This window comes from Staurois parvus, unplaced genomic scaffold (assembly GCF_062004578.1).
Source record: "Staurois parvus isolate SC_StPar_1 unplaced genomic scaffold, SC_StPar_1.0 ptg000249l, whole genome shotgun sequence".
Lineage (NCBI taxonomy): Eukaryota > Metazoa > Chordata > Amphibia > Anura > Ranidae > Staurois > Staurois parvus.
The window spans coordinates 5,819,360-5,833,704 of NW_028318045.1; the positions used below are offsets into that span (position 1 = coordinate 5,819,360).

The 14,345-nt window shown below is 41.7% G+C and overlaps 1 protein-coding gene across 2 annotated transcripts in view; it reads right to left on the minus strand.

Annotated features, from left to right (window-relative positions):
* Positions 1 to 14,345, minus strand: part of CREB3L2 (cAMP responsive element binding protein 3 like 2) — a 97,395-nt gene that overhangs the window by 23,362 nt on the left and 59,688 nt on the right. For both annotated transcript variants that reach the window (XM_089680695.1, XM_089680696.1), the window contains exon 2: positions 7,694 to 7,910. In XM_089680695.1, coding sequence (XP_089536821.1) covers positions 7,694 to 7,910 — 217 coding nt within the window. The remainder of the gene's footprint in view (positions 1 to 7,693; positions 7,911 to 14,345) is intronic.

Sequence of the window (14,345 nt, forward strand, 5' to 3'; positions counted from 1 at the left end):
AGTTCATGGTACTATCCAGTTATTAGGGAACATGTGACCTTCTCATCTATCTCCCAGAATACAGCACTCAGGTCCGAGTAGCAGATCACCAGGCCCATTTACTGTCATGTAAGTGCCAACATGGTGGCTACATGGCATTGGGCTCACGTCTCCAGTGGAGAACCTTTCAAGGCACCCTTATATTGTGCCACCCTACAATGACTCTGAAAGCAGCTAAACTGCAATGCAGGACATTCAACCAAGACCAGGAAATAAAAAAACAGACAGAGGTTCCATTATAACACATTACCACAATTCATGGTAATGCAATGCAGATGTTTGTTTCAATGCAATGAAAAATTAAGCTGGCCATAGACTGATCGAAATCCAGGGATCAATCTTTCAATCCATCCATGGCTGTTCCCATTTGTGAGAAGTTGATCTAAAGATCAACATTTCACAAACAGGCTTGTTGGAAAGTTTCTGATCGATCAGAGTTGCAGTTGACCAGTATATTCTGACTGAGGAGCAGTCTTCACTGTCAGAATACAACAGCATAGCAGGGACGATTCCTCCATCCACCTCACTTGTGTCAATGTGGAAAGTTGTAAAAATCTTGTGTGACCAGCTTTACTTCGACCCCAACGCACATCTAGTGCCCTACATTAAAATCCATGGCAACATACACACATATTAGGATAGCCAGAAACTTGGTGTCTTCCAAAATAGGGCAATGTTTATTAGCTGCATCGCCAGTATGGGATGGAATACACTAAACCGTTTCGGCCATCAGGCCTAGTCATAGAAGACAAGGAGTTGCTGGCTGTTCTATTATGCATGTTGCAGTGGTGAAGGTGTGGAGACACTGAAGCTTGGACGCCAGCTTTTCCTTCTCCCTTACTGGTCATGGTTGAACGGCTTGGACTGGATTTGTTTTGTGAACGCACATACACATGCCTATTTTTACATTAGTTGTGATGCATTGCCAGCCCATTTATTTGCACTTCATCACACAATGGTGTCAAGAAAGCCTACTGTAATGGTGCAAATAGTTTTCTTGTGTGACTTTCAGTGGCAGACAGGTCTCAGCAACTAAGGGATGAAAAGTACACATAAAATGTAGAGTATTTCATTTCCAAAGAATGACATTCCACATCCTCTAAGCAATGCATAGTAAGCAGAATATTGTGCGATATGAATAAAGACTGCACATTGCCATCTGCCCACATGCTTTCACTTGTCAGTATTGCAGAATGACAAAGAACTGTAATCTGGTCAGGCAGCTATCAAAGGAAAGGACTGAACTGTCAGCCAGCAGGGAAAGTGACGTCTGTGCAGAAATCCAACACCTTATGGCTTCCAGGTTTTTTTTTTTTATATTTGTTTAGAAAAAGGTAGATAAGGTAGATATTAACCCCAGCTTAGACTTCAACAGCTTACACTGTATAGTAATTTCTACTTGGGAGGATGGCATTAAACGGTTCTGGTTGATATTAATTGCATTTAACATACACGCAGTATGGTTGCAGAAATAAAACAAACCTTTATCTAAAAAAAACATTTAAAATGGTTGTAAACCTCTGAACTGAAAAAAAAAAAAGGCATATCATCATATGTCCCAACCCCTCCTCCAGCACACAACAGATGACTGACAGCCTCAGATGTGCATGTTTCTCTATGAGACTGTGTATAGAGGAGATGTGTACTTTCCCTACACTCAGGTCTCTGGTAGCACTCAGTTCTGTGCTGTGCAATGGGTGACATCGGATACCCACCCTCCTGGAAGCTGTAAAACACCATCTAAAATGTGTACTTTAAAAGGCTCTGAAGAAGAGATGACTGCAGATAAACAGGTACAGCTTATGTAGAAGAATTTGCTTCTTCTTTGTGTATCACCTGAAACTAGTCACTTCAGTGGGCTTATTATCACTTTTAAGCTGAACTCCAGGCAGATATAAGAGGACACAGTATAATGCAGCTTTTAATTCAATAGTACATAATTAAATGTATTTTTTGTTAAAGCGGAGCTCCACCCAAAAGGGGAAGTTCCGCTTTAAGGACTGCTCCCCCGCTCCCCATTAAGGATTGGCACCTTTGGGGGGCGGGTACCTGAATTTGACAGGTACCCGCACCCATTTCCGGTCCGATCGCCTAGAGAATCGGAAACGGAAGGTGTCCTCCCTCCCTCCCTGTAGTCTTTTGGGACACGTGACAGGTCCCAGAAGACTACAGGACCATTCATAAAGTGCAGCACTACTCACACATGCGCAGTGGGTAGGGTACCCGTCTGTGAAGCCGCAAGCTATCACAGCCGGGTGTCCACACTGAAGATGCCGGCCTCCTGGAATCCAGGACGGCCGGTAAAACGAGCTGCGGGGTACACACCACGGAAACGAGGGACAGGTAAGTGGCTGTTTTTTAAAAGTCAGCAGCTACAGTTTTTGTAGCTGCCGCCTTTATTTTTTGACAGGTGAGTGAAACTCCACTTTAAACACAAAGCAGTTTAAGTAGCTTCTTACTGTTCCTGTACAGCAGAGCTCAGAGAGGAGAAAGGAAAAGCAACACAAGTAGCCAGTCAGGTGTGTTGCTGTGCAAGAAGCTTGCTCATAGGAGGAGAGAGCTGTAAAAGGAAGGATCTGTAAAAGTGAAACTACAGCAGAGAAAACTCAGGTCCACTCCGCTGACAGACAGGACTGTGCTCTGCAGCAGAGCTGTGTAAACTGCTAGACTGGATGGACAAAATAGAAAGCATTTGCTGTGTAAAACAGCTCTCTTGTATGTATTGAATCTGTGTACTTAGCAGTTTGCCTGGAATTCAGCATTAATCAAGCTCAGGCTACAAAATTAAAGAATATGTGTTGCTGTAAAGGTTACTGTGCTTTGTTCATTGCCTCTTTCAGTGACAGGTGCTCTGGTAGTCTATGGAACTGCAGTAAATTCATCATTCACCTTCTTGCACCCAGACACTCAATGAAGTCTCTATTTTCACCCTATCTATAGCATCCCATGTTGTTTCACCAGGAACAATAAAACTGCCACACCTGTCTTTTCGTTCAGCTGTTTCCTTGTTTTCTGTGTGAAATACACAATGGGAAGTGAACCTGGGTGATTACAAGTGATAAAAGCCCATATAACAACCCTGTGGACGTAAAGTCACTATAACAATCATTTATAGAGTTGTTGCTATATGTAGCATATAGTTGCCAACTGCCATGAATTTCCAGGATCATGTACTGATATTCCTCGCTGGCCAAATGTGAGTTTAAAAAAAACAAAATCACAAAATATAAACTAACCAAACTAATATTTTTTCCAAACTAGTTTAATGAAAAAAGATTAAAAATCAGACATTTAATCTGCCTAAATTTTGCCTCTCCTCCTCTCCCCCCCCTTCCCATCTATATATTTATACTTTTTTTTTTAAATAAGATCTTTCTGTTTTTATTACATGCCTCATTTTAGAATGGGTCTGTGTGCTTCTCTATGCAATGCAGGCAGATCATGACTGGTGGGAGGGGACTGCATAGCTCACTGAAACATCACAACACTCTGCGTCAGTCTCTCGGAAGGAGTTATATGCAAATATCAAAATGCCTTGATGAGCTGATGTCAGTTTGAAGGAATGGGCATTCCTAGAAAGGCTGTATTTGCATTCAGCCTACCTTAGGTAACTCCCACATGTGATGCTGAGCCTCCAGGAATGAGAGAATGGAAATTCAGTGAATAAAAGGGGTGGGCCAGGGACAGTCAGGATGGGGAGCAAAGTGCTAGATGATGCCTGGTGTCCCCCAAACAGGAAATGAGGTGGGCTCCATATTACTTGTTGCAGTTTCTATTGCACATTGTGAGAAGCTCACAGCATGCAGTGAAATCAGAGTAAGCAGTTTCAGTACAGGAGGGGGCCTGACAACTGTGCAAGACTGAAAGAAAGCCTGGAATTCAACATCAGTATGTAAATGTTTAAAGAAGAACGCTAAAAGACTTCAAATTGAAAGTATAACTTTTTTAGCTTTGGACAGAGTGGGGATGGATCAGAACACCTGTCAGGTTTTTACTGCTGTCTGTGCCCCCATTAGGGAGATTCCCCCTTTTCTATTTGTCCTGTTTACCATTATCATGAAAAGTGAAAATAAAAGAAAATCCCACATTTTGGGTTGTCCCCAGAAAAGTAATAGAGGGGAACTTTTCCAATAAGGATACTAGTTTTGATGACCTGGGGTTTACTCTCATTTCCCATTTTGGCTATGGGGCAGGAAGTGAAGGGAAATCTCCCCAATGGCAGAAAATAAATTGACAGGGGTTATAACTCTCCTTTACTCTATCCAAAAAAAAAAAAAAAGTTTTGGCTAGAGTTCTACTTTAATATGCAATGTATCTGGTAATCCAGAATTGTATATTGTCAGTGCCTTCCCTGTATTATTGTTGCTCTACACACACAGGGCAAAGCAACAGGTTTACTGTGATTGAACCCTTGCCAACAGCATATGCTGTATATACCTTCCATTTGCTCCCCGCCGCTCTGTTCTGTCGCCAGCAGCAAGGGGAAGCTGTGTATATTGGAGTTGGCGAAGTCATAGCTACACAGGGCTGTAGGCACCACATGTGACAGTACAGGTTTACTATGGTAACATTGTACTGCTTTGGACATAGTGAAATATGAAAAAAAAATCTTAAAAAAAGAAAAAAATGTAATAAAAAATTTAAAATAATAAAAAAATTAAAAAATAAATTTAAAAAAAATTTTTTTTTTCATACTGTCACCAGTGTCCCTGATCACCGCCATGTCAGTTATATGATGACGCTGTACTGCACTGGTGACAGTATGTAAAAAAAAAAAAATAGTGAAAATAATTTTTTTCATTTTTTCATTTTCCGAAAAATTATGACAAAAAAAATACAACTTCAAAAAACTCGCCATGCCTCTTATGAAGTACATCGGACTGTCTACTCTGCAAAAAGGGGTCATTTGGGGATATCTGTACTATTCTGACATTCTTGGACCTCATGAAATTAGATTGGCTGTCAGTACTTCAGGATTGATCAATATTCAGATCTATATCATAGTTTGTGAACTCTATAACTTTCCTACAAACTAAATAATACATCCTAATTTGGGTTATTTTCACCAAAGACATGTAGTAGAATACATCTCGGCCTAAATTTATGAAGAACAATTATTTATTTGCAAACTTTTATGACAGAAACAAAGAAAAACGTGTTTTTTTTTCAAAAATTTTGGTCTTTTTTTGTTAATTTAGCAAAAAATAAAAACCCTGGCGATGATTAAATACCACCAAAAGAAATCTCTAGCTGTGTGAAGAAAATTATAAAATTTTAGTTTGGGTACAGTGTTGTATGACCGCGCATATGTCATTCAAAGTGTGAGAGCGCTGAACCCTGAAAACTGGCCTGGGCAGGAAGGTGTAAAATTGCCCGGTATTGAATTGGTTAAAAAGGAGCCAAACAACTATTTGATAATAAATGGCTTCATATGATCATCATCCTTCAATAAAAGAGCATTTTTTGGCATGATCAGTTATATATTCAATATCAATGCCAAAATTTCATAATTTCTGCCAGGGTATACAAACTTTTGAGTACAACTGTATCTTCCATTTTGCTCCCCGCCGCTCTGTTCTGTCACCAGCAGCAAGGGGAAGCTGTGTGTATATTGGAGTTGGCGAAGTCATAGCTTACACATGGCTATAGGCACCACATGTGACAGTACAGGCTTGTCCAGAGCTATCACATGGAGGGAGTCGTGTGCTCCGATATACTTCCTTTGGTCCCCCGGCGCTGAAGGGTGTGCCGGAGTATGGAAGGAAAGGTATGTGCCGGGGGTATATGGGGGATTAAAGCAAACCTGTGCACTCCCTGTTAAGATCATTGAAAGTCATGCTGTCCCTACAGCTGCCCCCACTACTGAAAGCTTGACATACTGAGGAGTGGCCACGCAAACCTCCATTTTTTTTTAAATCTTTTCCCATGTACAGTATATGACTGTAAAGCACTGTTTACACTTAGCATTTTCTAAACGCGTCTTCTTCTTTTTTTGTGTGTGTATGTGCACGTTTTAACTCAACTCACATAGGGCAGCCCATTCATTTCAGAAGGCTGCCCTAGGTGCGAAAAACAAGGCAAAGTACCTTCTGTAGCTTTTTGCCACGTTCAGCCTTTCGGATTTTTAACAGCGTGTTTTTGGCAAGGCAAAAACAACATGCGTTTTCAGTGGGTTCTGTAAATGCATGCGAAAACACGCAATTTTGCACGCGTTTACCAAACGCTCAGATGTGAATGGAGCAGAAGAGATAAGTTAGTTCCTCAGTAAGAGATGTAATTTTTCTCAATTTGTATTGGAGTTATATTATGTGTATACAGATGAAGGCAATTTAGATGTAAACCCAAGAACAAAAATGTAATATATTGCAGCTTACAAGTCCTCAGCTATGGTGGCTGTATTTGTTTTATATTTTCAGCTTTTTTTTTTTCTTTATTTTCACCTGGTAATCCTGCCAGTAACACACTCCCTGTTCTAGGGCAACAACACTCACTCATTGTACTCTATGGAGGAGCAGGGTTGTCACCCTGGAACAGGACTACAAAACACCTCTCCCTCTCCTCCATAACATCTAGGAAGGTGTTTTTTTAGCCAAAGAGAGAAATGGGAACAATGTAACTGATAAGAGAGCAGCACAGACAAAGAGCACAGCAAGTTACCAGGTCACTGCATTTCTTGCAGGATCAACAGGTAATTTCTGGCACCTTCATTGGTATATTTCACAGATCTTTAAAAAGAAGCAAAGAAGAAAAGTTCATTTTAAGTTTTGCATAGTGTAACTGTTTCAGCAGAAAATATGAGTTTCCCGACATAAAGTATTTCAAACAAAAGCGGTATAGCAAGGAGTGATGGTTTCCAACACACAGCTGACTTCCTGTCCAGGAGTCCCATAGAAGAACAAAACTAATGTTCTTTTTGGGTCTTCTTTTGGCAAAAAAAAAAAACCAGTCAGTGAAGTACAGCAATGACACTTAAATGACAGATATTTCAGTTTCTGTACAATGCAGACTTTACATACACAGGTGGGAATTGTTTCAGCCTCATTGGTATCTCTTTCATTGTTATATTTAGGTAGCAGGTGCTACTACAATGGCTACTACAGTGAACACAACAACAACACAGACGCATTTGAGTGAGCCAGGTTACGTGTGGCATATTTCTGACCTAAATGTAAAACGTATGAAACTAAAGGGTTGTGTTCATTGGTCAGATTTAAATGTACTGACAATGAGACACTGCCAAGCCAAAAGAGCTTAGTTCTGCAGAAGCTAGGAAGGTTTAAAACCTGTATCAGGCTTTAAAGCTGAACTCCAGGCAGATTTAAAAGACAAAAATTAATGCAACATGCACATGCATGTACTGACAAGGAGCATGCTGATAGGAGAAGAAAGCAGAGTGGAAGACAGATGAGATGATCACTGTACTGCTTCTCCTATACTGTCCAGTAACAGACTGGGAAAGGGGGACAGGAAGACCTGGGCTCAGAGGAAGTGTGTTGAATGATGCTGACCATCAGACTAATGCACCGTGGGGGAAATCTCTGAATTGATAATGAATATTGCAGGCAATTTTGTTGTTGTGCCGTTAGATAGGCTGTTCAATTCTATCTTGCCATTGTTGACAAGAGTACTACTTAAATTGTTGCTCGTGTCTTACCATCACTGAAGTTGTCATCAGAGGAGCCATGGGTGAACGGGGACTGAGGGCGAGAATCTCCACACAGGGAGTAGCTATGTTCTGCTTTGATCATGGGAGAAGGTGAGTTTGGGTTGTCCACTTCCATCATTTCATATTTATCGGTCAGGAACGGGTCACCAATTAGCTGTCCTAGTGCATCCAGCAGGGCGGTGTCATCCAGGAGCTCTGAGAAAGGCTACAAAGGAAATAAATCCTGCAGTTAGTAAAAGAACAGAGAGTGACCAAGACACATAACCACTAGGCCTTACATTACATCAGACCATGGGTCCAGGTGAAGATACAAATATTTTTCTCAATTGCTTTAGAAACGTATGGTTATAGAAAGAAAGGGGTCACCTCCATGACAAAAAAAAAGACAAAAAAATTTATTTTAATTTTTTTTTTCTTTTTTTTTTGTGATCTTTACCAAGATTGTTTTATAGACAATCAACCCAAACCTAGCCATACATGTATAGATTTTCATTAGAAAATTTTAATTTGAAGAACATTTGTTTGATTTTCCAATCATTAGTGGGGTCAAATCAATGTTAGTTTTCGACTGCAGTGACAGGAAAATCAGAAGGGGCAGAAAGGAAAGCTTTTCTCGATTGAACGAATTTTCGGACAGTGTATGTGATTATCGCTCACAAATTACATTCATTTACATATTGATTGTTTAAAGGATAAGTTCACCTTTTGGTAAAGAATTAATAAATGCACATTTTTTTTGCAGCGGACAGCCGCTAAGGCTGTAGGGATTGTAGTTTCTAATTCACAGAGGAGTGTTGCGGCCGGGCAGGCGGAGCTCCACACAGCCACGTTTTTTTTAAATTTGACAGCTGGGGGGGGGGGGGGGGGGGGGGGAAGATCCCCTGTTACCCCTTGGGGGAGTGTAGGCTGGTGCTTTCTTAACATGTTACACCCTGAATATGTGTGTAGCATGTAACATGTTATGAAAGGTGAATTTATCATTTAAAGCAAAAAACTATTTTTGAACGACATTCGTCCTTTCATCGAATGTCCAACGATACCTCATACGACGCAGTGACGAATAGAAGAACCAATGGTACTCAATTCGATCTTTCCTTCCATACTGCACTAAATGGGAAGGTGTGATTGTCTAGTTTTAACTGGAGAGGCCATATAAAGAATCAACTAAAAACCACAAGATGGCCTATACTTCTAGAAAGTAAATGTTTTTATTTATGTATATATTTTACAGATAATGGTTACAGAAAGTTTATGGTCTTACAGAAATCTTACCAATTTTTCTAGATTGTGCTAAGGTTATGTTAGGTGTCTATTTTGGACACATAGGGGGAGATTTACTAAACTGGTGCACACAGAACCTGGTGCAGCTGTACATAGTAACCAATCAGCTTCCAGGTTTTATTCTCAAAGCTTAAGGCCGGGCATACATGGGTCGAAATTCGACCGGTTTTTCGTTTGAAAATCAGACCTAAGAATAATCGGCCGATTTTCGCTCTGTTAGTGGGTCAATATCACCGGCCAATTTTTGTGGTTCCTCCCCTTTTCGGTGATCGGGCACATTGAAAAATTTGTGAAAAACAACCGATTTTTGACTCAATGATGGTCAAATCGTACGATCATTTTTCCAAAAAGAATATGCGCATGAGCCGTGACCTGGAAAAAACAGAAGTTCGCCTGTTATATGGGGTGAACTTTATGACTTATAAAATATGTGCAGCGCTAATCAACAACTCAAATGGAGCAAGGTATGATAGATGTCCCCAATATCAAAAACCGTAAATAAGTGACAGTCTATATGATGGAAATATCGTGAAATATGACTTCAATCCAGTGGTGGTGCTCCCAGTGGTAAGGTAAGAAGTACGCACTCACCAGAAGCGTAATTAAATTACGCAGTGTGTATATCAACAGCAATCCCCTTCACAAGTATAGGTCCGGGCTGGAACACAAGGTGATTCTCCCTCCAGGTAATCAGGATATGAGCCCTCAGAGGATGTGAGTAGATCCAGTTGGCCACAGGTCCCTTTAAGGGATAGGTGGGTAGAGATGTCTGCTTACAGGTGCTTCCCTCTCTGGATATGGTGGACTGGAAACTGGATCACAGCAGGGCTCCGCTGTTTGGTCCTCCTGCTCTCACCGCGGTCCACTGCCCCCGGTTCCCGCCTCCAGTGCTCGGCTCTCAACGGCTCCACAAGCAGCAGTGGCCATTCATCACCAGGTAAGGAGAGACGCAGCGATCGCCGATCACACAGAGGCAGATGAGCACTTTAACCCAATTGAGGGACAATCAGGCGGACCCCGGATAAGGCAGACAGCTGCTCGGATCCCCAGACTATGGCTCGCATAGGAAGGCTGAAGAGAACGTTCGCCGAGTCATCGACCAGACAGACTAGCCAGGAGCGCCAATGGAACGCCGAGCCGGGGCCAGCTCAAGACCCGCACTGAACTTTATGACTTGGTCGGACGATTTAGAAAATCATTGATGGCACCATCGGATTACCGAGCGAACGTTTTCAATTTTCAGACGAAAAATCATTTGGAATTCGAACCATGTATGGCCTGCATAACTGAACAAGCTGAAGTTAGAAGCTGATTGGTTACCATGTACAGCTGCACCAGATTCTGAGTGCACAAGTTTTCGGAAATCCCCCCACAGTATTTATGGGGTTCTTTCCAACAACATGAGGCTACACTGGGGGCCGATTTACAATAAACAGAAGAAGAATACAGCAGCCTCTCAGAGTAACCAACCTGGGTTCATATCTCCGGTATGAGAAACTAGTTAAGGTTTCCTCTAGTATTTGTTAATCAGCCCCTAATTCCTTTTCTCAGGACTCATAAGGAAATGTCATTAGCAATTTGTAGGCCTTGACAGTAAGCAACATAAAGTTTGTCTTGGAACCTTTCAAGTAAATAATGAAAAAGGCCTCCAGGTCAGGGTGACCTGGACAAACAACACATCCGCCTACAGATGGTGAGAAGAACCAACATGGAGAATAGTTTACAGTTTGTATGGAAAGGGAAAGGGAGGTCTATGTAAACAGACCACTGGAGAAAGTCCAGACCTCCTGCTAGGACCACAGCAAACATCTCTCCAGCCAAGACACCATGTACAAAGCACCATCTCCATCTGAGCAACGTTATAAACCATTACTGATTAGGCCCCATTCACATTAGGGCATTTTGCATCACAGGCAGAATCGATTCTACCCGTGATTTCAAAACGCTCTGCTAAAATGACAAATCACAGAACTGCGTTTTCAGATGCCATTCATTTCAATGGCACATGAAAACGCAGTGTGGCTCTGTTTAGGTGCCATTCATTTTATTCGCAGCGACACGTGTCACCCAAAAGAAGTTATTTTTGGCAGTACCCGTCAAGCAATGGGGTTTGCTGTGATTTATCGTGCGACAATCGCACCAGAACTGCAGCGCATTTTCAGGTGCCATTAAAAGGAATGGCACCTGAACACACAGTTCCGCGATTTCTCATTTTTAGCAGAGCGTTTTGAAATCGCAGACAGAATTCAAAACGCCATAGTGTGACTGGGGCCTTCTATTTAAAGTTATATATTGCAACTTACTAGACAATAGATGTGGTGGCTGCATTAGTTTTCTTTTTCATGCTTTTTTTTCCTGTATTTTTATCTGCTGACCCTGCCAGTAACAAACATCCTGGGCTAGGGTGACAACACTCACTCACTGTACTGCAACCTTTCTCAACCAGGGTTCTATGGAAACCTGGGGGTTTTCCAGAGGTTGCTATGGGTTTACTGAGCAATTTTGCCTTTCATATAGGTAACCACAGACACCAATGATCTTTTAACTACTGTCTCTGTGAGGGGAGCATTCATCCTACGGACCACCAATGCAAGGAGCATTCTTCCCACTGACAAACAATTTACAAAGCATTCTACCCAATGACCACCAATGCAAGGAGCATTCTTCCCTCTGACCACCAATACAAGGAGCATTCTTCCCTCTGACCACCAATGCAAGGAGCATTCTTCTCACTGATCACCAATGTAAGGAGCATTCTTCTCACTGATCACCAAATGTAAGGAGCATTCTTCTCACTGACCACTAATGTAAGGAGCATTGTTCTCACTGACCACCAATGTAAGGAACATTCTTCTCACTGACCATCAATGTAAGGAGCATTCTTCTCACTGACCACCAATGTAAGAAGCATTCTTCTCACTGACCACTAATGTAAGAAGCATTCTTCTCACTGACCATCAATGTAAGGAGCATTCTTCTCACTGATCATCAATGTAAGGTACATTCTTCTCAATGACCATCAATGTAAGGAGCATTCTTCCCACTGACCACCAATGTAAGGTACATTCTTCTCATTGACCATCAATGTAAAGAGCATTCTTCTCACTGACCACAAATGTAAGGTACATTCTTCTCACTGACCATCAATGTAAGGTACATGTTTCTCACTGACCATCAATGTAAGGAGCATTCTTCTCACTGACCACTAATGTAAGGTACATTCTTCTCACTGACCACCAATGCAAGGAGCATTCTTCCCTCTGACCACCAATACAAGGAGCATTCTTCCCTCTGACCACCAATGCAAGGAGCATTCTTCTCACTGATCTCCAATGTAAGGAGCATTCTTCTCACTGATCACCAATTTAAGGAGCATTCTTCTCACTGACCATCAATGTAAGGAGCATTCTTCTCACTGACCACTAATGTAAGAAGCATTCTTCTCACTGACCATCAATGTAAGGTACATTCTTCTCATTGACCATCAATGTAAGGTACATTCTTCTCACTGACCATAAATGTAAGGAGCATTCTTCCCACTGACCACCAATGTAAGGTACATTCTTTTCATTGACCATCAATGTAAAGAGCATTCTTCTCACTGACCACAAATGTAAGGTACATTCTTCTCACTGACCATCAATGTAAGGAGCCTTCTTCTCACTGACCATCAATGTAAGGAGCATTCTTCTCACTGACCACTAATGTAAGGAGCATTCTTCTCACTGACCACCAATGCAAGGAGTATTCTTCCCTCTGACCACCAATACAAGGAGCGTTCTTCCCTCTGACCACCAATGCAAGGAGCATTCTTCTCACTGATCACCAATGTAAGGAGCATTCTTCTCACTGATCACCAAATGTAAGGAACATTCTTCTCACTGATCACCAAATGTAAGGAACATTCTTCTCACTGATCGCCAATGTAAGGAGCATTCTTCTCACTGACCACCAATGTAAGGAGCATTCTTCTCACTGACCACCAATGTAAGGAGCATTCTTCTCACTGACCACCAATGTAAGGAACATTCTTCTCACTGACCATCAATGTAAGGAACATTCTTCTCACTGACCATCAATGTAAGGAGCATTCTTCTCACTGACCACTAATGTAAGAAGCATTCTTCTCACTGACCACTAATGTAAGAAGCATTCTTCTCACTGACCACTAATGTAAGAAGCATTCTTCTCACTGACCATCAATGTAAGGTACATTCTTCTCAATGACCATCAATGTAAGGAGCATTCTTCCCACTGACCACCAATGTAAGGTACATTCTTCTCATTGACCATCAATGTAAAGAGCATTCTTCTCACTGACCACAAATGTAAGGAGCCTTCTTCTCACTGACCATCAATGTAAGGTACATGTTTCTCACTGACCATCAATGTAAGGAGCATTCTTCTCACTGACCACTAATGTAAGGTACATTCTTCTCACTGACCATCAATGTAAAGGACATTCTTTACACCGACCACCAATGTAAGCTGTATTCCTTATTCTTTTATTATTCTTAGGTCTCAACGTACTGTGAGCTGTAGATATAGTAATTATTGGTAGAGGTTCCCTCAGACCTGAACATGTTTTCAAGGGTTCCTCCAAGTTAAAAAGATCCAGAAAGGCTGCTGTACTGTTTCTATAGAGAAGAAATGTAGTTACCCTAGATACCCTCCCTGGGACAGAAAGTGGGACAGAAGGTGTGTTAGGACACCTCCCTCCCCTTCTGCTCTTCTCTATAACGTCCACATACCAGACTCCAAGAGACCTCTCTCAGCCAGTCCTAGATTTTCTCTGCAGACAGTCAGCACATGCTAACAAATTTCAAATCATAGTTTTAGGCAGGATGGAAGATGTGCTTTTTCAAGGGAGCAGGAGAAGTATTGGGCAGCCAGATCTGCAGGTGTATGGAGGTTATAGGGTATCCTTATACAAGGCATCATTGTGTTTATAGTAGATGCAGCGCAGCGGACTGAACTCAGCATGAACCCACCGCCCAGCAAGAAATGCCTCTCCAAACACACATGCAGCAATGGAATCTACAGGACCCGCACAGCTCCCTCCTCCCTGTCTGCCTCTAGGGTGCGAACAGACCATTTCTCTTTCAGGTACTGAATGTGTCAATTCATAACCTGGCTACTTCCAGAAACTTCTTCTGACACAATTTTTGAGACAAAAATAAAATTAAAGGCTCCAAAACAGTTCATGCTGAATTTCGGGATAAACAAATATCATGTGTATTCTTATTTGAATATTGGTGTACTTTGCATCTTTCCTCCAGGTCTGGCCAGTAATCCACAGTGAAACCTTTCCTCTGTGCAGGAACTTCCTGTAATAAAGACCACTCATTGCTGCTCTTTC